The sequence below is a fragment of the Engystomops pustulosus genome, chromosome 7 (genome assembly GCF_040894005.1).
Source record: "Engystomops pustulosus chromosome 7, aEngPut4.maternal, whole genome shotgun sequence".
Lineage (NCBI taxonomy): Eukaryota > Metazoa > Chordata > Amphibia > Anura > Leptodactylidae > Engystomops > Engystomops pustulosus.
In genome coordinates this window covers 150,975,665-151,003,284 of record NC_092417.1, presented here as the reverse complement: position 1 = coordinate 151,003,284, position 27,620 = coordinate 150,975,665, and the positions used below count along the sequence as shown (strand labels likewise).

At 40.0% G+C, this 27,620-nt stretch overlaps 2 protein-coding genes and 2 long non-coding RNA genes across 6 annotated transcripts in view; 2 read left to right on the top strand and 2 right to left on the bottom strand.

Moving 5' to 3' along the window:
• LOC140071032 (uncharacterized) overlaps window positions 1–10,286 on the top strand; it is a 14,267-nt gene extending 3,981 nt beyond the window's left edge. Inside the window, exons 2-4 of the long non-coding RNA XR_011849030.1 lie at window positions 4,208–4,307; window positions 6,529–6,710; window positions 10,190–10,286. This is a non-coding gene — a long non-coding RNA (uncharacterized lncRNA). The remainder of the gene's footprint in view (window positions 1–4,207; window positions 4,308–6,528; window positions 6,711–10,189) is intronic.
• LOC140071028 (sulfotransferase 1 family member D1-like) lies at window positions 478–15,807 on the bottom strand. 2 transcript variants are annotated; one of them, XM_072118251.1, is made up of 8 exons: window positions 15,651–15,807; window positions 7,757–7,905; window positions 5,350–5,475; window positions 4,906–5,003; window positions 3,702–3,828; window positions 3,518–3,612; window positions 2,461–2,641; window positions 478–1,737 (listed from the first exon to the last, which is right to left on the bottom strand). In XM_072118251.1, exons 1-8 carry the CDS (start codon window positions 15,668–15,670, stop codon window positions 1,625–1,627), a joined length of 909 nt encoding a protein of 302 aa, XP_071974352.1. In that variant the 5' UTR covers window positions 15,671–15,807; the 3' UTR covers window positions 478–1,624. The 2 variants fall into 2 exon arrangements, with proteins under 2 accessions (XP_071974352.1, XP_071974353.1); XM_072118252.1 differs by lacking the exon at window positions 15,651–15,807 and adding an exon at window positions 12,776–12,904.
• SLC25A45 (solute carrier family 25 member 45) lies at window positions 10,937–26,912 on the top strand. Of its 2 annotated transcripts, XM_072118254.1 has the most exons (9): window positions 10,937–11,085; window positions 18,045–18,200; window positions 18,448–18,544; window positions 19,333–19,400; window positions 20,275–20,318; window positions 20,407–20,478; window positions 23,252–23,434; window positions 24,509–24,776; window positions 26,083–26,912. In XM_072118254.1, the coding sequence occupies exons 4-9, from the start codon at window positions 19,364–19,366 to the stop codon at window positions 26,349–26,351; spliced, it is 873 nt and encodes a 290-aa protein (XP_071974355.1). In that variant the 5' UTR covers window positions 10,937–11,085; window positions 18,045–18,200; window positions 18,448–18,544; window positions 19,333–19,363; the 3' UTR covers window positions 26,352–26,912. The 2 variants fall into 2 exon arrangements, with proteins under 2 accessions (XP_071974355.1, XP_071974354.1); XM_072118253.1 differs by lacking the exon at window positions 10,937–11,085 and having other exon boundaries at window positions 17,984–18,200.
• On the bottom strand, window positions 19,194–27,620 carry LOC140071031 (uncharacterized). Its single transcript, XR_011849029.1, has 3 exons — window positions 27,505–27,620; window positions 24,274–24,454; window positions 19,194–20,462 (listed from the first exon to the last, which is right to left on the bottom strand). It is a non-coding gene; the product is annotated as an uncharacterized lncRNA (long non-coding RNA).

Below are 27,620 nucleotides of genomic sequence, written 5' to 3'. Positions count from 1 at the left end.
GCAAACTTGGTACTTCTACACTATTCTCAACATACATACAGTACATGTACAGTCTGTACTATGTGCAGCTTGCCTGTGGAGTGTGCAGAGAGCCCCAGGGGTGCACGTTCTTCATGAATCTGGCGCCCCCCTGCGCTGCTCTGGAAGTGTGCACCATTTTTTGGTGCACTTTGTTCATGCAGAAGAATTGTGGCTCAGACCGTATTGTGACTAAGCATCTTTTCAGTGCAAAGTCAGACAGAAAACTAACGCAAATGCTGGGCCATGGTTTTTTAAACTATTAATATTATTCTGAGCTTACGAAAACTGGCTTATTCCTTACAGGATGAGTTGTATTTTGTAACAGCATTTTCCTATATTTTGTTTCTAGGGGCAATTTTTCAATGGATCCTTGGGGGGGGGGGGGGGGGGGGGTGAAAATAACTCCTCCTGATATTTATCATACCATTTATTTGAAGTCACAAGCCACACTGAAAGTATCGAAAAATGGTTTATTTGTTTTGAAATGAATAACAATGGAGTGCTCATATAATTTCAAATAATTTAGAAAAATATATTATACACGTACAAAATGACCAAATAATTAGACACAAGTTTGATTAAAATATTGATAATAGTTCTGTTGTTTGATTTCACATACATTACAGTTATTTAAGACAAATGTTTGATTACATTGAGATGGTGATTCAAGATGAAAACATGAGAAAAATATTGATTAGTTCAGTGCAAATGTGTATTTTTAATTATTTTAGTGATAATGGCAACGGTTGAGCGAAGAGCAGAGTGAAATATGTAGTCAGTAGTGACACCTGATTACTGGAAGGTATCTTAAAGCTTTTGAGGAAATATCTGAATGAAACATTAGTTAGCCACAGGGGCGTAACTACAGTGGTAGCAGCCATAGCAGCTGCTATGGGGCCCACAGTGTCAGGGGGCCCTTGAATCAGACCTCACTCACTAAAGAATAGAGGACGTGCACCATTATATACATATTATGAGAGGGGAGAGGGAGGGGACAGCAGAATGAAGATATCTAGGGATAGCTCATCTCTAATCCCTGCTGTGTACTTTCCCCCATTTCAGTGCATGATTGTGTGTACGAGTGTTTGAATGTGTATAAGAATGTATAAATGTGTGAGTGTACAAATATGTATATTTTCTAGGGGGGCCCTGTAGAGAAGTCTTCTATGTGGCCCTGCCGCTCCTAGTTACGCCCCTGGTTAGCCACACCGATTACTGATGCAGATTAATAATATGACATAAGATATAGGAGAGGTGGTCCAGTAAGTCATAATAGTAGAATAATTGATATTATAGTAAACAGTATAGCAATATGGACAGAGGGGTGTCGTAATTTATAAGAAATGAGTGGGGACACGTGGTAATCTTAGAAGTGGGGAGACAAAGGGCTTATAGTCTATAGGGTACACACAGTAATAGGTACAGGTAATAGGAGTAAGGGATCTCAATTGATAATTTAGGGCTTATTCCCACAGCCAGGTGACCAGGTGAGCACAGGGCCGGGAGGAGGAGTTAGGAGGGGTTATACTATTTTTATTATGACATGTTAAGTTATACATTTCATACTGAGTTTAACTAAAACAAAGGTGCTTTAAATGATTCTTTAAATCACAGTCCTGAAGTGAAGATCTGTGCCCGACATCTTCCTCTTGTAGTCTCCATCAAACTCTTCATTCTGGGTAACAGTAAAATGGTTCTTCCAGTCCCCGGCAATACCTAATTGAGAGCAAAATATATGACACAATCTTTTTTTTGTTTTATTATGCAACAGATTCATAGTATTTTATGGAGAGACCTGTCAGTCAAGCTTGGCTCGGTGGGATGAGCAAAACGATGTGGATAGCAGATGACAATCTAATTTGGGACAACCCCTTGGAAAGGGTTACATCAAGTTTGTAATAGGGAATAACAATCTGATGAGTGTGGGTGCAGCTGTTGGGACTCCACCAATCATGAGAATGAACCTCCAGCAATCTGGAGTGTGGGGATCTTATCCTTACTAGCTGATGGAGCAGCATGTCAAACATTTGTCCTAACTCTCCATGTAGTAGTATGGGAGTGTCATGGATCTTCAACACTCATGAATTGGAGTGCTGGAGATCGCTGAGTGCTGTACACAACATTTTCTATCACTCCCATATGGCTAAATGGAGTGGCAGGATGTAGGCTCAACCTGCTGCTCCTGACATTATCGAGAACATGTACACTGTTCTTTTAAGGTCAAAAACAAGACCATATACAGCCTGATGGAATATTGCTAGTAAATGTGCAGAACCATCAATGTCCATCAGAATGTGTTTTTATTCTGTGTATCCGTTACATGTAGTCTGCCCTTATGCATACTTTCTTCTGTAAAATCTTAAAATCTATAATTTCTCTCTTGATTTCTGCATTTAATATACGGATATAAGTTACAGGCGATAGTAATGTGAATCATACCTTTTCTCATGAAGGGAATCGTTGATTGGTCTATTACCTCTTTGGGTAAGCTTTTGTAATTCACCTTGTCATTGGTTTTCATGAAATCAAAAGACGTGTGATAAACAATCTTGTTAAGAGCATCGTCGCTCATATTTTTTCCCAAGAAATCCAGCATCTTCCTTATCTCTCTCTTTGGCTCCTGATAAAATATTGATAGATCAGTAATAGAGTTATTGGGTTTCCTGAAATATAGTTCACAGACATTAGAACAACTACCTCTACCCCGATGAATATTATAAAGGGAATTTGTTTGGTGGACCTGAACTGTCCATACATCCATGTCTTTTCAGTTGAATGGCTTTCATGTAATTTTGGCAAAATTCAGATTCCAATTAAAAAAGAAAACTTTTTTAATAGTGCTCATACAAAAACAGTACAGCTCAATTCACACTGATTGGTAAGGATCTAAGCCAGTGATGGCAGACCTTTAACACACTGAGTGCCCAAAGTACAATGAAAACTTGCTTATTTATTGTAAAGTGCCAACATGGTCCTTGCTCCCTGCTCTGTCAATTGTATCGGCTCTCTCCGGACACCAATACAGTAGAAAGGAGGAGAAATTTGGTTTAACAATTGTGTGACCTGAAACAGAAGTTACAATGATAATTCAGCTCTGTCCACACCTTCTCCCTCCTCTTTTAGTCTCAGACGGCCCGGGATGTGATGCTTTAAAATAGCACTTAGCTCGGCATGGCCTGGACTTCCTTGGGCTGCAGGAGGTTACCTTGAATCCTGTCTGGTGAACTGTTCAGGTTGATGGCCTGGGTGCCCACAGAGAGGACTATGAGTGCCACCTCTGGCACCAGTGCCATAGGTTCACCACCACTGGTCTAAGCAGTTGGATCCGCAGAGACAGCACTTTTACCACTTCGGCGGATAGGGTAAAAATTCTGTTGTATAACCCAAAATCTTGTTATGGTTAAAGAGAATCTAACACAGAGCATAACTGTCACTATAATATACAATTTTACTTAATACAGGAGCATGTGTATGTATACTCCAATGCTGACCTTACCTCTTTCATATCTTCATAGAATAAATACAGGATCTTGTAGTCATGTCTCTTTTCCCACCAGCCTTTTACATGGTCATACCACGAGCCGTAGCCCACTAAAGCAAAATAACAATTGTCAGGTTTGCTGTACTTCTATATATTTTATGATGTCTGGTTGGTGTAAAATCGGCATCTTTTATCTTACCATTTCCTTTCATGTAGTTATCTAAGAATTTATCCCAGGGACCTGGATCAGGAAGTGCACTGACATTTTGGTGGAAGAAAAAATATGACACTGCCACATCTTTAGCATTTCTTGCAACATAAATAACCTGTTTGAAATCAAGTTATAGTTATTTTCCACATTATGTAATTTAGAATTATTTTATTCTACAAATGGGGGGCATTTATTAAGGGCCATGTGCCAGTTTTCTGTTGGACTTTGCACGTTCCTTTATGTGCAAACTGCTTGTACAGGTATTTTAGAAGTGTCCGAACCACATATGTATGACATGCAACCCTTTTGTTTTGCGGCTGCAATATTCTTCATGTGACACAAGTTTCTAGAACTCTGAAGGGGGCAGTTGCACAGTTGGACCATGCCCCACATTTAATATGCAAAGTCCAACAAAAGTGTGTTGCACGCCCCACTGTTTTTAGTAAATGTGGCCCAATGTATTTTATGTATTATCTTTTTCTTGTTTCTTGCAGCTAACTTGTCAGATTTGCTGTGTAAATTGTGATGAAGGGTTCACCTTAGGACATGAGATTTAATTGCTGTATTTGTTGTAATTCTGGAAGCCTTGATAAGGTAAGATTGCAACTCTTATCACACAGATAAGGCAACGTGTGTAACTCCCTGCTCTCTGCGGAGGCAATGTTATCCATGGCGACTAATCTAGAAATAGAATTGTGAGCTGAATGGTAACATGTCTAATGCTTTCTGTTGCCCTCTGTAAGAGCAAAATATGAAAGGGAGTGAAGCTGAGCTTTGTAATTTAAAGCTTTATGCATTTGGTAGTCAGATTTTTAAGTTTATCAGAACAAATCCAGAGGAGACACCATGGGGAAGACATTGATAATCCTTATAATCCCTCTCACACAGGATGATTGACACTGTATTAAAGCTCATGAGCATGAATGTATATTTTGGATATACGCTCTCCATTGTTCCAATGGCTAGCACACATCCCCATTTATTTCTATGGGCCCATACACACAGTCATAGGGGGTCATTTACTAAGTCTAATACCTGACGATTTCCGATGTGTGCCGTATTTAGAAGGGGTTTTTGGCACACGTGATCCGATTTTGGCGCATGCTTTCATGCGACATATATCAGGGGGGGGGGGGTATTGTAAACTAGAAATATTTACAATACCACTGATAATCTTGGAATATAAAGCTACCTTTGCCTTTTTCTCCCAAAATGAATTTGGCATCAAGTGGATGGGAAGATGCGTTTTCACTAGTCTCGGGGACGGTGTGCCATTAAGTTGATCTATACCTGTTGGAGTAAAAAAAGATTATGTCACTCTTGAATTTCTTACTCTGGTATACAAACCTTGACAAAGTCCTCATTCCGGGTGCACAGCAAGGTACTGAAAATATTTCCCCCTTTACCCGAACTCCATACCAAGTGGCCGTGGAGAAGGCCTTGCTGGACCGTGAAAAGGGCCTTCCCACCATCGTAGCCACACTCAGTTCCCTGACAGATGTTATAGCACAATTTTATGCCAGACAGGGCCTTGCGCCTACCATATAAATATACCCAACGCAACCTGTAGGGTGGGGTTTATATCAATTACTGATACATCATATAATTCCTTCTATGTTGAGATGTTCTTTATTACCTGTAGGCATTCCTGGAACTCGAAATTCTAGATATGGAACACGATTAAATATATAATCCCGGCGACATTTTTCATGGTCTCCATCGGCATAAATCATGTCGATAATTTCACTTGCCCATGTTGTTCCTAAAAGATATAAAAAAAAGACTGCATTATGATTTTTTTCAAAGTAGTAAAAATTTTGTGTAAACTCCTGATTTAAGAGCACTTGTCATCAGGTTTGCACATTTAAACCTAATGATAGCTTCCTCTAGTAGTATTCAAACTTATGGCAGAGATTGTTTTATTATAAAAATCTATTGCTTAGATCACCTAAAAAATAAAGGTTGAAAAACTACTGTCCCCCAAGACATGTGGGCATCTCTTATCTTCAGCCGAGTCCTCAAGTTACTTGACAAATGAGCTTCCTCATAGCTTCCTCTTCCCCTTCACTTCTGGCCATGACGTTGATATTCATACCCTGCTAGGCAATGAAGAGATACGCAACTGAGGCCTTTTCACTGTAAAGGTCAGAGCCGTGGAAACTTCATGAAAGCGTAGGATTAGCTTGTAAGGTTCACAATGACTACACAGAATGGGGACAAGTGCAAGTACTTTTGAGCGATTATAGCAGTGACCCGATGATTCAGAGGCTCATGAAAGGCGCCCACATGATTCGGCTGTCTGTCTTGGCAAGAGGCCCGGAAATATTGATTTTTGTTACAAAAGATGAGTTGGCATATATGTAAATATGAATATTGCTACAGCAACTTGTCTTTAGGCATAAATATCACATCTAATATAATTTAATGTCTAATTAAATTAAAATCATGTGTTCATGCTGAAAAGTTTAACCAAATGTCTTTATACATAGTTATTACAAGTAACAAGCTTCACGTATTATTGTTACAAAATAATATGAGTTATGGCTTATGGGCATTCTCTACCCAGTCAAATAAACCTTGGGCTTACACATCACCTCTTACAAAACTGGGGGTTCTAAATTTAAAATCTCTTCACTTCTCCTTCTTGTTTTTCCAACAAGTGATCCTGAACACTAAGAGATTAGGTGATGCTCTAGAACAGTGATGGCGAAGCTTTAAGCGGCCAAATGCCCAAAGTGAACCCAAAACCCTCCTTATTTATCGTGAGGTGCCAAAAAAAAATTAAAGCAGTAACTTTTTGCTCCCTGTTCAACAGCTTCATATTCGCCTCCTGAGGACATGGAAACAGTAGAAACATGGAAAATTTTCATAATTTTAGCTTCTTTAGCTTCTGTGTCCCTCTGTACACAGAGAATCGTGGGGCCGGCAGGAGGTCCTCCAAAGATAATTCGGCCCCGTCTACTCATTCTCCCTCTTCCTAAAGTCCCAAGTAGCAAAGTAAGTATCAAAATATGACTGAAATCTGCATCTTTTAAGTTGCTTGTAATTGCAGGAAGATTCTTTGAGTCCTGTCTGGTGTGCTGGGGCGATGGCCCGGGTGCCAACAGAGAGGGCTCTGAGTGCCACCTCTGGCACCCGTGCCATAGGTTCGCCACCACTGCTCTAGAAGATGGAGCATTCCCATCATTATCCCAGGTGTAAAATTGGTTTCTACACGCCTCTACCAAAATGCTAAATTATGCCCAACTTCTACACAACTTTAAACCTCCCCCGCAGTACGACACTTGTCTCAATAATCTCACCTGCTTAAAAAATGATTGCTTCTAAAGCTCCAACAAGAAAATTGATATCTACCATGTATAAGTTTCTACTGTCTGAGGAATCCTAGATCTTGAGTAACTTTGTTCATTCATAGGAATAAGACTACACCTATGGTGGAAGTATGATGACATCCGCCCCATCCTGGAAAGCTGTCAAATCTTCAATACAAATTATGTACCCAAACGCACCCTATTAAATGGAAAAATCACCCCCAGACACAATGATATAGACAATTTAACAAACTTGGACTTAGAGAAGCTTATTGCCCCCTTTGGAACAGAAATCATGCCAATTATCAAAAGATATGGAGCCCCTGGCTAGATGTGCTAAAATCATCTCCAACTATCCTTTCACCTTACATTTACCCACTTTTCTCAGTCTCTCTGGGTATGTTCTTTGATAGTATTAGCCTTTAAGATATAGGAACCCACTTCACACCCACTTTATGTAATAGTCTTAGACAGTCCTTTAATGTAATTTATTTGAAAAGTATCTTTAGACTTCCTTACAATGCATAAGAATTGTAAATTCTGTTTGCTCTTATTGATTGTTAGACACTGACAGATTCCAAATAGATCCTATTATCTTTTGTATCAGATGCTTTATTATTCATTTTCTTTACCATGCAGCATGTAATTGTTCAATTATTTGTTACTTGTTAAATAATATGAAAAAAAAAAGATCTCAAAATAAAGAACTTGTGGCTTAGTGAGTTGTATTACCAGCTTTCGGATATGTTGCAATAACTACATCATCAGATCGAGCCTGAAAAGATTCTATAGTTTCCCAGTTGTCCACAACATCTTTAGATAGTAGAACTCCGTGTAAAGGAACAAGTGCCTGAAGGGATTCCATGTCAAGTGTTTTCATCCTGAAATAAGTAAAATAACTTTTAACAATTTTTTTCTCACATTTGCATTGTTTAAAAGCCACATAAGTTTTAGTCAACCTCTTCTGCGAGGAATAACATGTTCTTGCATTACTGTGACTTTTAGTTTTTTAAAAAATGCTTTCCATTTTTTTGCAGTCATTTCAAAGCTGCTAGATATATTCTTCATAGATCATTCATGTTGGCAGGAGTGTACCCAGCCTCACTGCTGCCTGAGGTGAATTATAGAAAGACCCCCTCCCACGGACAAACAGTTATACACTGTGCAATTGGGACATCCATGGACCATAAAATTAATAGTTTAGCCGGTCACACATGCTCCCTGCGATATATTGTGCCATTTCCAACAGCCCAGGGTCCAAAATCCCCCTTTTCCTGCAGTCGCCTTTTCTGTAGCCCCTCCTAAAAAAATGAGTATAAAATTAAAAGCAAAGAAACATAAATAAGCTAAATAAATAAATGGGAAAATAAATGGGAGTGGGGGTAGGGGCAGGCAAGATGCCGCCCACTTCTTCAGCATGCAGGCGGCGCTGCCTGAGGCGACTTTCTTAAGTTGGGTTTAGATTTGAGGTCTTTATCTATTTGTCTTGTGCTTGTGTCAGCCTTTCAAATACTGTGCTCATGTTGTAGCTATATGTAGGGTTGCTCAATCATCCTCTCTAACTACAAGCCTACTACCACTGATTTTATAGATTGTAGGAGTTATGCTGGTTATGAGACTAGATAATCTTCATAGTATCAATAACATATTTGTTTTCATATATTTTTCTACAGGTTTTTGCTTATCTGGACAGAGGTCTGGTTGTGATTTTCCATCTGTCAATAAAAACTATACATTTTATTAGATTTTTTTTTTGTGTGCAGTAAATTATGACATCATACACATCGTATCAATCCATCCCTGACATCTTTTTTTCAGGGTCTTAGGATCAACTAAAACCAATAGAAAAAAAGGAGCCTCATAGAGTATCACTATAGCTCTCAACAGAAAACACAATCAATGACCCAAAAAGGAGAGCCACAAAATATCATCAAGAATAAAATTAATAATATATTTTATTATGAAATTAATACACAATATACAAGAAGAAGTTCTATCACATAATAGGGAAAGAAAATGAGGGGAAACAAGTGGCCCCTGATGGAAAATGGGGCAACCACGAAAAACATAAGCCCCTGCAGACACCCCAAAACCTATAGGTAAATAGTAATATAAAGACAAAGATGTCTAATAAGTAATAGTAAATAATGCAAACGGGAATATGGATAAAGCAATATCTCCTTGATTGGGTCCTATGTACGATAGGGGCCGGAGGTGCCTTCCGGCTCCCACTTTGCACAGAATCAAATAGAGTCCTTACCCGTAAGCATGATGACAGGTATAATGGGGGTCCCCAGGAGGCCGATGAACTGCGGTGTAGTTCATTGGCCTCCTGGGGACCCCCATTATACCTGTCATCATGCTTACGGGTAAGGACTCTATTTGATTCTGTGCAAAGTGGGAGCCGGAAGGCACCTCCGGCCCCTATCGCACATAGGACCCAATCAAGGAGATATTGCTTTATCCATATTCCCGTTTGCATTATTTACTATTACTTATTAGACATCTTTGTCTTTATATTACTATTTACCTATAGGTTTTGGGGTGTCTGCAGGGGCTTATGTTTTTCGTGGTTGCCCCATTTTCCATCAGGGGCCACTTGTTTCCCCTCATTTTCTTTCCCTATTATGTGATAGAACTTCTTCTTGTATATTGTGTATTAATTTCATAATAAAATATATTATTAATTTTATTCTTGATGATATTTTGTGGCTCTCCTTTTTGGGTCATTTTCTTAGGATCAACTACCTACTGAGTATGGGGACAGTTTCACTAACCCTTGTCTATAGTAAGGCCGGTTCCACACTTGCGAGTGTGATGCGATGAACTCGCATCACACTTGCAACGCATGCTGCCGGAATAGCACGGCCTGAACGCTGCAAACCGGGAGTGAACTCAGCATGTCAGTTCACTCCCGGTGTGCAGCGTTCGGGCCATGCGTTCCCGGCAGAATGCGTTGCGAGTGTGATACAAGTTCATCGCATCACACTCGCAAGTGTGGAACCGGCCTAACCAAGCTTACCATGTTGAAAGTTGAAATTTCTGTATGGAGGTGTAAACAGCAAAAATCATGATGAAGTATTCTTTGGACTGTTCCTGATTATGCCAATATCACCTTGAGCTGTTTAAAACTTGTAGAATAACCTTTTGTTCATTTTCTTTCAGAGGATAAACAAAGAACAGCAATTTAACCAACAGGTTCCAACTTTTTTTTGTACCCTTCTTCTCTGAGTAGTTTAATATTTTCCTTTTATCATTTCACTATGCTACAACGTTACTTACCGTATTTTCCGGACTATAAGGCGCACATAAAAGCCTAGGATTTCCTTAGAAATCCAAACTGCGCCTTATAGTCCGGTGCGCCCTATGTATGGCTCAAGGCAGCGGACCCTACTTACATAGGTCCCCGATACCGGAGACAGGAGATAGCAGATCTCCAGCGGGAACTGCAGACCACGCGGCACGAACAACTTCTGCCGCGTCGGTCTGCAGTTCCCGCTGTAGATCTGCTGTCTCCGGTAGCGGGGACCTATGTAAGTAGGGTCCGCTGCCATCCTCCACCTGAAGGGACCCCCTTCACCCCTCACCTCTCCGGTCTCCGCTCCGCTCACCTCTCCGGTCTCCGCTCACCTCTCCAGTTTCCGCTCCACTCACCTCTCCGGTCTCCGCATCTCAGCTCTGCCACGCCCCCGGACCTCTGCCACGCCCCCGGCCACCCTGCGCCTTATAGTCCGATGCGCCTTATATATGGAATAATTCCATATATAAGGCACATCGGACTGATGCGCCTTATATTCTGGTGCGCCTAATGGCCCGGAAAATACGGTATATATTTTATAAAGGAAAGTTTTTTCCAGGTTTTTGCAATAAACTTATTTGAAATTTTCTTTTAAGATGCACTAAAACTGTATTTTTCCTGCCAGTTTTACAGGCAGCTTTTTACGCAGTGTCCTAGGTTTATGGAGATGAAATAACTGACAAACAATTGATGACAGCTATCTTTCCCAATGCCACGCTCTATTGCTTAGAGTCATCTATCTGTAACATAGGTCAGGGAAAAGGTGAGTACCGTATTTTCCGGGCCATTAGGCGCACCGGAATATAAGGCGCAACAGTCCGATGCGCCTTATATATGTAATAATTCCATATATAACGCGCATCGGACTATAAGGTGCAGGGTCGGGGGCGTGGCGGAGGTCCGGGGGCGGAGCGGAGACCCGACGGGACGCGACGGGACGCGACGCCGAGAAGAGACGCGGAACACGGGGAAGGTGAGCGGGGAAGGTGAGGGGGAGGTGGAGAATAGCATACTTACATAGGTCCCCGCTACCGGAGACAGCAGATCTCCAGCGGGAACTGCAGACCACGCGGCAGAAGTTGTTCGTGCCGCGTGGTCTGCAGTTCCCGCTGGAGATCTGCTGTCTCCGGTAGCGGGGACCTATGTAAGTATGGTCCGCTGCCCTCATATAGGGCGCACCGGACTATAAGGCGCACTTTGGATTTCCAAGGAAATCCAAGGCTTTTAAGTGCGCCTTATAGTCCGGAAAATACGGTATATGTTTTTATTATTTTACTGTAGCGCTACAATAAGAGGGAGAGCTGCTGACGGAGGCACCGCGGTGGGGGTGGGGGGAGAGCTGCTAGGTAGGCAAGACAAGAGGGGAGTTGATGGGGGAGGCCCAATATCAGGGGGAGCTGCTGGGGGGGGGGGGGCAAAATTAGGGGGGTAGCTGCAGGAGAGCAAAATAAAAGGGGGAGCTGCTGGAGGAGGCAAAATATGAGATGGAGCTGCTAGGTGGGCAAAATAAGAGGGGGAGTTGATGGGGGGAGGCACAATATCAGGGGGATCTACTGGGGGCACAATATGAGGGGTGCTGCTGGGGGGCACAATTTAAGGGAGCTGCTGGGGGCACAATATGAGGGGAGCTGCTGTGGGGTACAATATGTGGAGGAGCTGCTGTGGGGTACAATATGAGGAGGAGCTGCTGTGGCTTACAATATGAGGAGGAGCTGCTTTGGGGTACAATATGAGGAGAGCTGCTGGGGGCACAATATGAGGAGGAGCTGCTGTGGGGTACAATATGTGGAGGAGCTGCTGTGGGGTACAATATGAGGAGGAGCTGCTGTGGCTTACAATATGAGGAGGAGCTGCTGTGGCTTACAATATGAGGAGGAGCTGCTGTGGCTTACAATATGAGGAGGAGCTGCTGTGGGGTACAATATGAGGAGAGCTGCTGGGGGCACAATATGAGGAGGAGCTGCTGTGGGGTACAATATGAAGAGGAGCTGCAGTGGAGTACAATATGAGGAGGAGCTGCTGTGAAGTACATAGGAGGAGCTGCTGTGGGGTACAATATGTGGAGGCGCTGCTGTGGGGTAGAATATGAAGGAGAACTTCAAGGAGGAGCTTTAATATGAGTGTGATCTGGCACAATATCTGGGAGCATGTGGAACACAACACAACAAGGGGAAATGGAGGGCGCTAATGATGTATTTATACTGTGTAGGTGTGGAGTAAGGGGCAGAGCAAAGGTCCCTCTTTTTTTAGTACTAAAGTTGGGAGGTATGTATAAGTTGCTATGCATTAACTTGTCTAAGAAAGTATAGATGACTGTGACCAAAAGCTGCCAACACAAAAGTGGAATTATAGCAGCATATTTTGCAGTTTCATGTGACTTGCACTTTTTTAAAAAATTTCCATTGTCCTTATTGAGTCTTCCATTTTATCTGCAAATCCATAGATTAGCTCACCTCTGAGTACTCACTAGAAACCAAAGTCCAATGGTTTTTCTTTCATTAGAGTCTGTAAGCAAACAGACTGCTTAGCTGATGGTGTCCAGAGTTCATTTTTATGTGTCAATATAGAAGGATAAAAAAAAACTGCGCACTAGCACCCACTAAAAAAAATAAACTTTTAATAAAAGTTGTAGTTAAACATGTATGTTATGACCACTAATTGTGCATGTAGTGTGTCATAATACAAATGTGCAATAAAAATACATAACAACATTCATTAAATTGGCGGTGTGAATAGTGGCAGGCGAATAGTATAAAAATTGTAAAGATCACAAGCTGGGCAAGCGGGTGGTTGGCACTAAAAGGGTCCAAGTGCCCAGCACACCGAAAAAAGGACTATATAGTCAGAAAAAAAATAGTTGTTTTTGTTTAAAAAAAATAAATAAAAAAAATAAAAAAATATATATATATATATGTTTCAGTTATGAATAGTCCTGAGGTGTTGCGGACGAGCAAAACAATAATATTTGTGAATAACCAATGTGAATGGTAAATTATTTCCAAACAGAGTTGAAAGTTCCTCCAACATCAAATGATGTAATACTATGGGGCACATTTACTTACCCGGTCCTGTCGCGATCCAGCGATTCACTAAGGTCGTGCGCCCGATGTCCACCAGGTGTCGCTGCTGTGCTGAGGTTCGCCGGAGTTCACCAACCTATCCTGGGTGCTGGTAAGTGCGTATCAAGCGACACATTTTTTTTTTTAATACCGCGGTTTTTCCGAGTCCGTTAGGTTTTCCGGCGGCCATGCCCCCCGATTTCCGTCGCGTGCATGCCGGTGCCGATGCGCCACAATCTGATCCCCGTGCGCCAAAAACCTGGGGCAATTCAGGGGAAAATGGCGCAAATCTGTAATATTCGGGAAACCCGACGAAAAATAGCGATTCGGGCCCTTAGTAAATGACCCCCAATGTTTCAAAATATTTGATTAGATGCCTAGTGTGTACTAGGAACGTGATGTAATGACTGATATCGATGTCATTCAACCAGCATGTAATAAACAACTCACTGTTTACATGATATTAACTCCTCTTGGACCACCGGTCTTTAGATGTCCTAAGCCCTGCCTTTTGCTCCGCCCTTTACTCCACACCTATTTTTACTCCACACCTACACAGTATAAATACATCATTAATGCCCTCCATTTAACCCTTGTTGTCTTGTGTTCCACATGCTCACAGATATTGGGGGTCATTTACTAAGGCCCGATACCGTATATACTCGAGTTTAAGCCGACCCAAGTATAAGCCGAGACCCCTAATTTTACCACAAAAACCTGGTAAAACCTATATTTTTTACTCGAGTGTAAGCCGAGTTTGGGGTTTCAGCACATTTTTTTCGTGCTGAAAAACTAGGCTTATACTCGAGTATATATGGTATATATAAACTAAAGTAATTATTTTAAAAAAAACAGAAACATATTTTTAAAATTTTAAAGTTAAACAGTGAATAATAAAATTGTAACACAGCGAAAATGTGTAGTCAAAAGTGTAAAACAACTTACAAATATGTGTGGTAATGCGTTTTATACTTTGAATTACCATGAAGAACCTATCAAATCATCAGGCAGCATGTGGGCTGATTTTAGTAGGCAGCTATCTTTGTATGCTCTTTTCATGTATGGACTCAATTACTCATAGGACACAAACCATGATACATTTACAAAAACAAAACCATGCCATTTCCCAGGAACATGTCCAAAATCAATTAATGTTTTTAAAAATACAACTGTTATTTTGTTTTTATGAACATAAGATTTTTCAGTGATTTTTTTTTTGTTATTGACCTTTGTTATTCCATTTTGGAGTATGAACAGTCTCCAATTCAATAGAATATACATGTCTTTTCCTCTAGAATACATTTGCCAAAACTTTATTTAAATGTCACAAATGAAAAGATTCTTCAATGGAAACAAAAATAAGCATATATTTTCTGGCCAATACAATAAAAAAATTTGGAGGAATATTTTTGTTATCAAAACTACAAGAGTCCTCTATTGATTTAATTATTTCTCTAAATCACTAAAGAACGTTGTATACATAGAAGGGAGGCATGTTATAGCGCCTCCTCTGTAATACTACCCTCCTCAATCTGCATGGCACACACTATTCAGACCTATAGATGTTCCTTAGAGACTTGTTATAGGGAGATCCTACAGATGACTAAATATTTATTTTAAAGATGCCCCAAATCCTTCCCCAAAACCATTTTGATATTTTAAATAGCACTTCCACTTCAAATACACTTTCTTACCTTACAATATGTCTAAATCTCTAAATCAAAACTACATTAGGTAAAGTATAAATTTGAATATATAAAAGAAAAGCATGTCAAAACAACAAACATATAAGCAATATATCAAACTTTATTTACACATACCAAATATTTTGACAAACACTGACCAATTTAAAAACACTTAAAAAGTGTGACAAGTACACAGACACCAAAAGACTCAATGGGATGAGTATTGTAAGATCATTCCAAAGGAACCACCCTGACTGCAAATAATAATGTTGGCGTTAATAAATAAACACAGTAGAAGCCCCAAAAGGAATCAGCTATTGAAAGTGCATACTATCACAATGGCACGGTAATCTCTCCTATGTAACAATATCCACTGGGTATAGAACACTGCATGTAGCCTATATACAAGTGAAATCATTGCAGTTTTCCGTACCAGAACACCAAAGGCAGCCAGGGGGTCGTAATGCCCCACGCGTTCTGTCACCTAAGGTGACTTCATCAGGGGAGAGGTATATATTCACCACTCTACTAGATAGCCTTATTTTTCTTTTCACAACATACAGTATGTAACACTAAGTACTTACATATCCTCTTCAAACATCATGCTGCTATGTTTCCTTACGATCTCAATACAAAAACTTTGCAAACACAACAATTCCTCGGATGTTACTTCCTGTGAACGAAAATATACTAGGTCTCTCTTTAAAACAAGCCAGGTAAATATTAACTATACAGTGTAGGAGTGTCTATAAAGTTCCTAGTAAGGTACAAAATCATTGGTAGTGTCAGCCAAATACAGGTCAAAGCTTATTTGAAGAACAAACACAAATGGTATTGTGGTGTTGAAAACACGACTCCCATGGACATTTGTGAATGTGTGATGAATACTTGTTTCTGCGTTTCTCGGTCAGACTCATTGTAAACGGTGGTGCTGCCCCTGTGTGTAAAATGACTTGTCATAATGAGGTGAACTCTATTAAAATAATAAACCTTTGTATTATTTGTCCGGTGTCCCTATATTATTTTTATAATCTGGGCAGACTGTGCAATAACGCCTGTACTGGGATCATAGACTCCTGTGCAGGAAATTTTACATTGTGAAAAAGGTCTCATGCATTTTAAAATGCATAAGACTTTTCTCCTTTGAAGTAGCACTTGAGAATGGCACAGCAAAACTGAGGTTACAATCTGCAGTCCTTGTTTTATGTGTTTCCCCCATATTTTGCCATTTTTGGAATGACTAATACTTTGGGCTTAAACTAACTTAGTATAGAACATTTTTCATTGTTCTGTGTAAACACCATCCCCCAGGAAAATGGGCCATTCTTACCTTACCTCTAGTTTCTTAGAAACGTGCATGCCTAATGCAGGATATAATAGTTGCAATACACTATAATACATCAGTATACAGAGCCAGTGTGCCCTATCTGGGTATCACATCAAGGAGAGCATGCAGGCTTGATTGTAGTACATTATACGAGGAATACGCCATGTGAAAAAGCACAAAACACAACTGTACCATACAAAAGTTACCCCCCTTGGGGCATGATGTCATCTGGTGAGGAGCTGCCGGGTGAGGGGGGATGATAAAACCGAAAAGTGCCCTATGGATAAAGCTGAAATGAGTATCCCTCCATTTTTCTGAAACCACAGCTTTTCTGATCTTACTCCAACCATCTAATATCTTGGGGGAAAGGTCTTCCACTTCAAGGATTGACTCCCATTTTGAGAATAGGGCCTTGTCCTGTTGTCCTATAGGGCAATTACATAATTTGGGATATAGGGAGGAGATGGAATATACCGCCCTGGGAGATTTAGCTAAGTCGTCTAGGTAATTTTGTCTGTGTTCCTTCATCCAATCCCTGAGTCTGTTGAGTAAGAAACTTTTTACCTGTTCATACGCTGAGGTTAGATCAGATTTAGCTGTCCGTTCTTGAAACATTAACAGTCTCGGAATCTCAGGATGTAGCAATTCTCCTGCTTTGCTAATCCTTTTGTAATGTATTTTATTAAACAAGCGATCAGAATATCAAATCAAAAATCTAATGAAAAATAAAAATGTAAAAAGTGAAAAAAGTCATTTAACCACATAATGATTTGGTCCTTTTTTGTCTCTGTGTTTCCATTTTTCACTCCCCACCTTCTATTATTTTTTAAATTTTTTCCTCTGTGAGTGCTTATTTTCTGAGTTACAAATTGCACTTCATAGTAATGGTATTTAATTTCCCATACCATGTACTGGGAAGTGAGGAAAAAATTTTGCGGTGAATGCGCCATTTTTTGTGGCCTTCTTATTTTTTTTTTACGTCTTTCAGTGAGCGCTCCAAAAGGCATGTCTCTTTTATTCTTCGGGTGGGTATGATCATGGGGATACCAAATTTAGGTTTTATTGTGTTTTAATACATTTAAAATAAATTAAAAACTTCTGTAAAAAAAAAACATTTTTTTGTTTTACCATCTTCTGACGCAAATAACTTTTTCATACTTTGGTGTACGCTGTGTAAAAGCGACATACTGACATTTTCTTTGATACCATTTTGGGGACTGTACGACCTTTTGATAATTTTTTATGACATCTTTTATAGTTTGCAAAATGGTGAAAAAGTGGTGCTGTGTACATTTGGGCGCTATTTTTCAACTCCGGGTTTTTATATTTTTATAAATCAGACATTTTGGGATGCGGCAATACCGAACATGTTTATGGTTTAATTTGTTTATAGATTTTCATATCAGTTCAGGGGAAAGGGGGATAATTTGAACTTCTATTTATTTATTTTTTTACTATTTTTCAGACCCCCTAGGGTACTTTTACCATAGGTTGTCTGATTGATCGTACCATATACTGCCATACTACAGAGAAAAAAGTTGAGTATGGTGCTTTTTTCTACAATTTCATAGAATTTGCAATTTTTTCCAGCTTGTGATTAACACAAATGAACTTGTGATTGCTCAGTTTAGAAAATTGTAAACTTTTACAGTGTTTTAAAAAACTGGCATCACATCCTGACGTACAATATCAAGACTAGCATCCCTTTACTTAATAAAGATTGAGGCACAGCAAGCGTCAACTCCACCATTGCACGCAGCACAAGCGGACCAAGACCAAAGCCATCGGGCAACCAAGCAGCCAGCAGGTATTAGGGGCATCCAGTACCAAACTAGCAAGGCTTCAGCGGGGTGGCGTTCATGTGCATGGGAGGGCAGTCAGACAGGAGAGCACAAATTTTCATCTCATGCAGGCCAGTCATAGATAGTTAGATGGCTGGCTGTGGCCCATGGGCTGTACAATGCCCAAATCTGTTTTATAGAGACATGTGTGGTCTCAGTGTACCCGTTTTGGTACCCGTTATTGTTCACATACTTAACTTTTTTCTCTTCCAGCATCTCAATGGATACATGTCCACATCTCACATTTGACCACATAGAACGGCATTCCTGTTTCAACGTTGCGATCCAGGCTTTTCTGTACAGTATCTGGGTATGATCTTCATAGGGGGTTAAATGGTAGCCAGGCCTCTTGCTGCTCCACAATTGCTATAAATTGGAAGCACTTTCATCGGTCTTGATTTGACCCGTTGCCACAAAGCAACAAATTATTAAGTTGCAATGTAGCAAGGGAAGTATGGAGAGGGCTCTATGTAACAAAGAACAACCATTAACGCCCCTGGTTGGAAAATCAAACTACTGTAAAATTAATTACTATTAATATATTGAAAATGTCCCCAAAAAAATTGATAAAAAGCCTCCCATGCTGGCTGCTATTCATATTAAACCGGTAATGTAACCAAATATTTGCTGCTATAATATTATATTATTTTATGCACAAAATTATTAATTGCAGGTATATCTATGCTCCAAAATAGATAATGTATCTTTGTTGTGAATACTGATTACTATACGTACCCTCATTTTGGAGCTACATGGTTACACTAGCTGATATATATATGTACCGAATATAGCCTGAGAGTGGATTTTGTATCATTGTGTCCAGCTTGTCTGGCTTTTTAAATGTTTTTAATGTATTATTAAATGTAGTACAATGTATGAATAAAACTTTTGTTGTCCCATATACACATCAATCTCTTTCTTTCTTGAATGCCAAAAAATTTATAAAACATTACGTAAAATGTCATTAACAAGTAAATTTTAATAGATGCATTAGCTGACATTTCATTAACAGCCGACCTACTAGTTAAACGTTACATATATTGCTTACAAATCAAAGTTCGAAATGTTTGTCAAGCTCTAAAACGTTCTGTCTCTTAGAGCGAAATCCACGCTTTCTTGTCAGCCTGCAATGCCTTCCATTGAATTTGTTGCCGGTTGGATTTCAGGTATAGTAAAAACTCGCTACAGCAGCCATATATTGTACCTGGACATGGTATATGTGCTGTTATCTGCATTGAAACAGCATATGAATTATTAGTGTATTACAAAGAAGAAAAAAAACCTTTGCACTTGTCTTAGAGGTCGTTCTGTGTTCAGATAAGAGATTTCCTGACATGACAGCTACCGTATGTATGCAAATTACGAAAAATAGAGCATATTGATAAAGTATCATGAGGTTTAGCATGAAAAATGATAGGTAGGGCTGTATAAGCAAAACATGGATCCCAGTGATTCATAATGTAAGTTCAGAATACAGGATCATTTACTTTGCACAACAGTTCAAAGGAAGACTATCGCCTCCGCCAAACATGTTGGCAGCATGTTGTAGAGAAATGCAATGGGATTTCCAACATACCTTTATTTTTTTTCTGTCTGTTTTGTAATTTTGAAGTTATTCCCGGTTTAATCCTTATGCTAATGAGGTATTTGTGCACCAACGTCATGTCCTCAGCACCCAGAGAGCTGAAATTCCTGCCTAGATCACTTCCCTCTTCTTCCAGTGCCACACCATTTTCAAAAGACAAATCTCCGACCGAGAGGGTATTGGTCCAGGCGAGCAGTGCTATGGACACAACCTTGGTGCACTGTCTTATTAGCATACGGATCAAGATGGGAATTTCTTAGTAATGACAGGATGGAAAGATAATAAAAGTAATTCTGAAATTATAGTGAATTTGTCTTCTGCTGACAACAGATTATAACGCTTGGACTAGGTGGTAGCGTCCCTTTAATTCTTATATAGAGCCAGGTGACGGCTTCTGACCTGAGAGCGTTGGTAACTGTAACCCCCTTCATTATTATCAATGTTCTATTTTTCAGGAGCTCTCGGGATTGTTATTGGCCATCCCGTAGACACAGTTAAGGTGAATAATGTCTTAATGATTAAATCAGCACTTTTTATTTAAAGACTTATGACAATGATGGATGCTGGGATCTTCTGCTTTGTTGCAGGTCCGGCTGCAGACACAGGCTGGGTACCGGGGAATTGTAGATTGCATAGTAAAGACCTACAAGAAAGAAACAGTGAGTAGATATTGTTTTATATTTTCCTGATCAGATACGTGATTAACCACAATGACAATATTAAAATGAATGGATGTTACAAGTCTAGTACATGCCTCTATCTGCTCTGGCAGCAGCTTTATTCAGCAATGTTCCTGCTTAAAGGAAATCTACCATTTGTTTTTATGCATTGTGAACCAAACATATCTTGTTAATGCTGTAGCGACACTGTTGCAGAAACATTTCTTGTTTAATCCCAGAACCGAGTGGCTCTGTTTAAAAACCAATTATAAAATTTAGGACCTTAGGAAAGCTGGGTGTAGACTGATAAACACATTACACAGAACATTCTGAACTGTGCAGACAGGACTAATCAACCTGAACTGGATGATTCATACACAGCAGCTGGGGGATAATGCAGTGATTGATTACTTCTGCCTGTCAGTGACAACACAGGGATGACGTATTCTCAGCTTATGCTGGGGAGGAAGCAGAGCATAATTAGGGTGAGGAGAAGCACCGGATCAGCCACAGGAGTGACAGAGCCTCATTATCATAATTCTATAATTGTTTTTTTCTGCAAAACCACTTGGATTAAGGTGATATTCAGCATTCTCAAGGTATGTTTGGTTCATGTATATTTTGGTAATGTATAGAATCAAATGGTAGATTTCCTTTAAAGAGGTTGTCCGCTTTCAGCTAATTATTGATATTGTTTGTGTAAGGAAAAGTTGTACAATTTTTTCAATATACTTACTGTATCTATTCCTCGGAGAGATCTAGAAAACTGTGAGGAATTGATACAGAAAGTATATTGGAAAATTGTACAACTTTTCCTTACACAAACCATATTATTAATTTGCTGAAAGTGGACAAACCCTTTAAATCTTGCATCCTGTTCCTTTACTGGGCTCGGGAACATGTGCGCCCATTGCCATGTATGGGGGGTATATACGCCGGCCATATATATATGTGAATGTAGCCTGAGGGTGGTTTCACATTGGCGATTTTTAGCTGAAGCCATTTTGGATTATGGACACATACAGATTGGTTTTGTCTTCCTGGCTTCAGGGATTTGTCACTGATGCCTTACTGAACCATTTTTTTCAATGCGCTTGTTCACACTTCAGTTTTTTTCAATGCTCAGTGATCAGTTTAGAACCTGTTCTTTTTTGTGTTCACTGGCAACAACTGATCAGTGAAAAATAAATGAAGTGTGAAAAAGTTCAGTAAGACATCAATGAAATATCTCTGACGCCAGGAAGAGAAACCCAATCTGTATGTGTCCTATTGCCAAAATGGGTTTAGTAAAAACTCAATGTGAAACCACCCTAAGATGGTTCTTGGTAGCTGAGGACTTCATTAATAGGCTCTTCGCTTCCCTTCATTCTTGGGGAATGCTTCTCTGATCATTAGGTCTGTGGTGTTGGACATCTGATATCCCTTCATTTCTGCTGTCCGTCTGTGCTCTGCTTACTGCTGTCCTATACCAGTGGCCCTGGACAGTGCTTTTGTCTTTTCCTGTAGGGTGCACTGGTTGTAGAAGAGTCTATAGACCTTGCAGTGAGCTCTGTAAGGCAACTTCTTCCATAGAAGGCTGAACAAGCAAAGGCCCTTATCCTGATATTTCTTCTGTGGTCCTGTGTTTTGACCCTGAACTTGTCATCGGGCCTTCTGTATCTTCTCTGTCCATCGTGACCTGGGCTTCGATTATGTACAAACTGTCAGGCTTCTGGGGTAGTGGACCCTCTGGACCACGGCGGATGATGACGTAAGCCGACACCTGGGACAAGAATCTAAGTGGCACCCGGTTTTCACCAGATCCCGCCGCAAAGCGGATTGGACTTGCTGCGGCGTGTTACAAGGTCAAGGTACAAAGTCAGCAGGCAATCTCTTGGTTGGGGACAGGCAGGAGGTCAAGACTGGCGGCAGCGGTTCGGAGTCCGAGATGGAGCAGGAGGTCAGGGCTGGCAGCGGAGGAGCGAAATCGGGAACAGGTCCAGGGTCACAACGGGAGGTCAATACACAGAAACAGGTCACAGGTAACAGCTTTCTCTGAGGCATATAGCGCAAAAATGTGGCAGGGAAGACAGGAAGAGGGTGAGACTTTATCAGAATTGGCAGCCAGCCAGCACCAAATTATCGGCGCGCTGGCCCTTTAAATCTCCACAAGCCGGCGTGAACGATGGATCAAGGAGAGGTGAGAGCCATGACAAGGGCCAGGGGGCACACGGAGGAGCACCCGTGACACAAACACTGTCTGCCTGACCTTAGATTGTCCCCTAACCCCTTCCTTACATTATGTTTGGTGCCAGCTGTGATCAATGCAGGAGCTACTCGCCAGTTGTATATTGCTACAAAGTCCAGTTCTCTGCACAAGGGTGAAAAATAGAAGGAAATACTTAAAGTCAAACCAGTTTGGTGACACAGTGGATCTGCACTCACTGTGTATTACACCATTCATCTTTGCCTTGTGCCTCTGGTGGCCTCTTACTCAGCATTTCATAAGAATCCCATCACTGTCCTTAACCATTGCGTTACAGTGTGTCAGTCCTGTGAAACCTTCTTCTTTTGCTCCAAACTTAATTCTTCTTTCCTAACTTTTGCTCAGAATGGCCTAAGTATGATTTGAATATATGTGCAACACACATTTAATGTCTGTATATGTAAGTTTCTTTGTCTACCCTAGGCCTCCCCAATGACATTTCTCTGTTTAAATAAAATAAAATTACAAATAAATCACTGAAAACGACAGCTTTGTTATTTGTTATTTCCTTTGTTTTGGTTCTCTTAGATATTGGGCTTTTTTAAAGGAATGAGTTTTCCTGTTATTAGTGTGGCTGCCAGTAATTCCTTAATGTTTGGAATATACAGTAATGCGTTACTCTATATATACGGCACAGAGAGTAAAGACTGGAAAAACCCATCACATCACCTTCACGTCTTTCTTGCTGGGAGCATTTCTGGATTTGTTCAAGTAAGTATTTTAAAACCTTATGGTGCTACTCCCCAAGATGTGTCATAAATATTTGATAGATGCAGATACGCACACATACAGTTCTACAGACTGAGCATCAGGACGCCCCCTTCAGTGCAAAAGTGTCGAGGACACTTATTAAATACCTGTTTAAGAAGTTGAAAAGAACGAGCAAAGTCTGCCAGAATCAAAGTTTTGTGATGCATATATAAATATAAAAATGATTTCTGTTCCTCACTATTGATTCAAATGAAATGAAATTTTACAAGATTAATTGACATGCCCTGATGTACCCACTATTAAGGTTATGTAGTAGATGTAATTAGCACATAACAACTACATCTAATGATTTTATTTAACATTTATATGTGTTTTTTATTGATAACTAATAAAATTACATTTTTATAAGTACCTGTGGATGCTCTCTTTTTGGGTTTTGCATGTCTACATGGACAATGGTCATACATTTAAGGCTCTCTTTCCATTCAGCTCGGCTGCGGGAAGGAGGTCAGTGGGCCCCTCCTTATGGAGATAGGTGCAGGTCCCAGAGGTAGGACCCACATCTATCACCTATTTATGACATATCCTGAGGGTTTGTTATAAATAATTAAGAATATCCCTTAAACTTTTTCTTAGACCTAAGAACGTTCTAAGTTTTTTCAGATCTTGACCATGCTGCCAAAAATATCTCTAGTGTCATTTAAAGTGAACCTGTCACAAGGAATGTCATTTTTAGCTGGTGACAGGTTCCAATAGCCTATGCTTTGCTGATTTTAAAAAATGCCTTTGTCAGCATTCTGAATCATTTCTGTAGTTTATAATAGTTTATTTTACATTACCTGGCTCCCTTCCAGCAGCATGTGGTGAGTCCCGGGGAGGGGCAGCTTAGTTGCAGTTCCTAGATGTTGCCACTATAAAGTGGATGGACCTTTTGCTGTTTAGGCTCCACCACCCATAGGCAGCTAGAGCATCCGATCAGTAGATGTTGTGCCCTCTACATATCTCATCCGGAAGATAGGTCTGTATCAAGAAAAATCTATAATGCACAAACCATTTACCCTCTTATGTCTGCAGGTATATTTTACAGCTCCAGTTGACCTGATAAAAGTGAGGTTGCAGAACCAAACAGAGTCGTTCAAGAGACAAGCAAAGCTAGGAAATCTGCAAGCTCGGTATCGCGGTCCTGTTCACTGTGCTGTGAGCATTTTCAAAGCAGAAGGCATTGCAGGTCTCTATAGGGGCTCATCTGCATTGGTTCTACGGGATATGCCCACCCTTGGATTATATTTCCTAACTTATGAGGTGCTTTGCAAGTGGATGACCAATGATGGTGAAACACCAGGTAAGACGATCAGGGAGTTAGTGAATGTTCTATAAGTACGACCAGGACATAATATACAATATTTTGGGCTCTATGCGCATTTCATTCAGCTGCCCCATAAAGCTCACCATCCATAGATGCCCTGTGCATATTGCTTCATCAGAATAAGTGCCACTTTAAAGGGTATTTTCATCTGGGCATTCACACGTAATTTAATAAGTCTGCCAAACACACTATATACATTTCTTCAGTGGGAACCTGTGTACCATATGTACCTGTGTGAAGATAATTTCCTATAAATGTAGCCATGTTGTTCCCCCTTAAAACAAGATAGATGTCTCTGGATACGACCAACATTGCAATTCTCCCCAGTAAGTAAGTAAGTTTCTGTTTATGGTTTATCTCATTGCCTTTTATATTAATGAAAAACACCCAGGGGGCCTGGGTGAAAAAAAAAAAGGAACATATATTAACCCTGGCACCCGGTTCTCACATCACTCCTGTACTTCCTGTTTCTGGTCCTGCTTCAACAGCAATTTTCGTTTCCTGACACCTTTTTGGCACGATTTTTGGTGCATAATTAGACTAACAAAAAACAACTCTACTCTATTTTACCTTCATGAATGTAGAGTAATTTCAGAGACTTTATGGTCATACACCAATTTATTAAGCCCTTGAGACACAATCTAATTGCACCCCAAAAAACACTATTACTGAATACCCTCCATTACATCCAATGACTGATCTCCTTAGACATGGGATGTAATTTCAGTGTTGTCCCCTGCCACAAGGAGGCCAGTCATTGGCTAAAGAGGATCTTGTGACCCCCATAGCACAAGTGGGGCATAGGACTTAAAACCGGTAGTGCTGGAGCCTGAATGGGGTAAGTATGTATTCACTTTTTTCTTACTCCACCCCCCTGTAGGTTTTCCATATTCCAGACGTTGCTTTTAGGGTTCAATGTTTGTTGCTGCTTTTTTTGCGAAGGGTGGGTTGGAATTAAAGGGGTATTCTGGTATTTATAATGTATCTGTAGATCAGGTGATCGATATCAGATTGGTGGAAGTCCAATATCAGGAATTAATCATGAATGTATGGGGCAGTGTTTGCTAAATGGTCAATAAATCCCGGGGATCGTACAGCTAGGACATCTTATTTCAGCACAATGTAGTCTGTAAAGTTTACATGATGATGTTTTTTGCCTTTCACTTTATGAACTGAAAGGATGAACCTGATCCCCTGCCAAAAAACTGAGGATATTATAAATGGAGAGCAGTGTTATAAGCAGAGGAACCCTCTCTACATTATGTATTTTTATTTTCTTTAGACTCCTGGACAATGCTCTTTGCTGGCGGCTGTGCCGGCACAGTCGGATGGGCAACCGCAAACCCTATGGATGTCATTAAGAGCCGCCTGCAGATGGACGGGATGCAAGGTGTTCAGTATCGCGGAATATTCCACTGTATTTCTGAGAGTATTAGACAAGAAGGTTTCCGAGTGCTCTGCAAAGGACTCACAGCAAACAGTGTCCGAGCCTTCCCTGTTAATGCAGTGACTTTTCTAAGCTATGAAAAGCTTTTAGAGACCTGTCGATAAACCTGTTACCAAAATCTGCCTCATTCCCAGTGGCGTAACTAGTAGTGGCTGGGCCCCATAGCAGATTTCTGCATGGGGCCCCCCTTCCCCTTTAAAAGATATATGCAAATTTATACAGACATATACACACATATAAAGTTCTACACTCATACATTCACTATCCTATACTCGCATCCACATACATACATGTATACACTCATATGCATACATTTATGTAAACAAATACATTTATACACATATATACAAACTCATACAGTATATACACTTCAAATTTGCACACTAACTGTATACTACATACACATTATATACATATAGTATGCATATGTATACTTATACATACAGTATAAACACAACATATACATACAGTGTTTACATACAGTACATACAGCATTTACACACATACATTTAGTATATATAGCATATACACACACGTATAGCATGTACACACATACAGCACATGCATACATTCACACCATATACAAAAACACACATACAGCATTTATATATTATATATACACACACACAAGCATATATTTACACATAGACACACACACACATAAGCACTAGCATATATACATATATATATATATATATATATATATGCACACACAAATACACAAGCATATATAGATGCACACACACACATACATACATAAGCATAAATATATGCACACACACACACATACATACATAAGCATATATATATGCACACACACACACATACATACATAAGCATATATATATGCACACACACACATACATACGCATATATATACACGCACACACACACATACATACGCATATATATACACGCACACACATACATAAGCATATATATGCACACACACATACATAAGCATATATATACACACACACATACATACATTAGCATATATATACACACACATAAGCATATATATATATACAAACACACACACATAAGCATATATATATATACAAACACACACACATAAGCATATATATATGCACACACACATAAGCATATGGATAAGCAGACACGCACATAAGCATATATATACACGCACAAACATAAGCATATATATATATATATATATATATATATATATATATATATATACAAAACACACACATTAGCATATATATACAAACACATGTAAATAATAGTACTTACATTTTTGATGTCCAGCGTGGTGGCTGTGTAGGCCATCAGCTGGGTGGTTCGGCGTTCGGGCGGGCAGGTGGGTTCGCGGGCGGTTGGCAAGTGCGGGGGGCGGGTGGTTGGCAAGT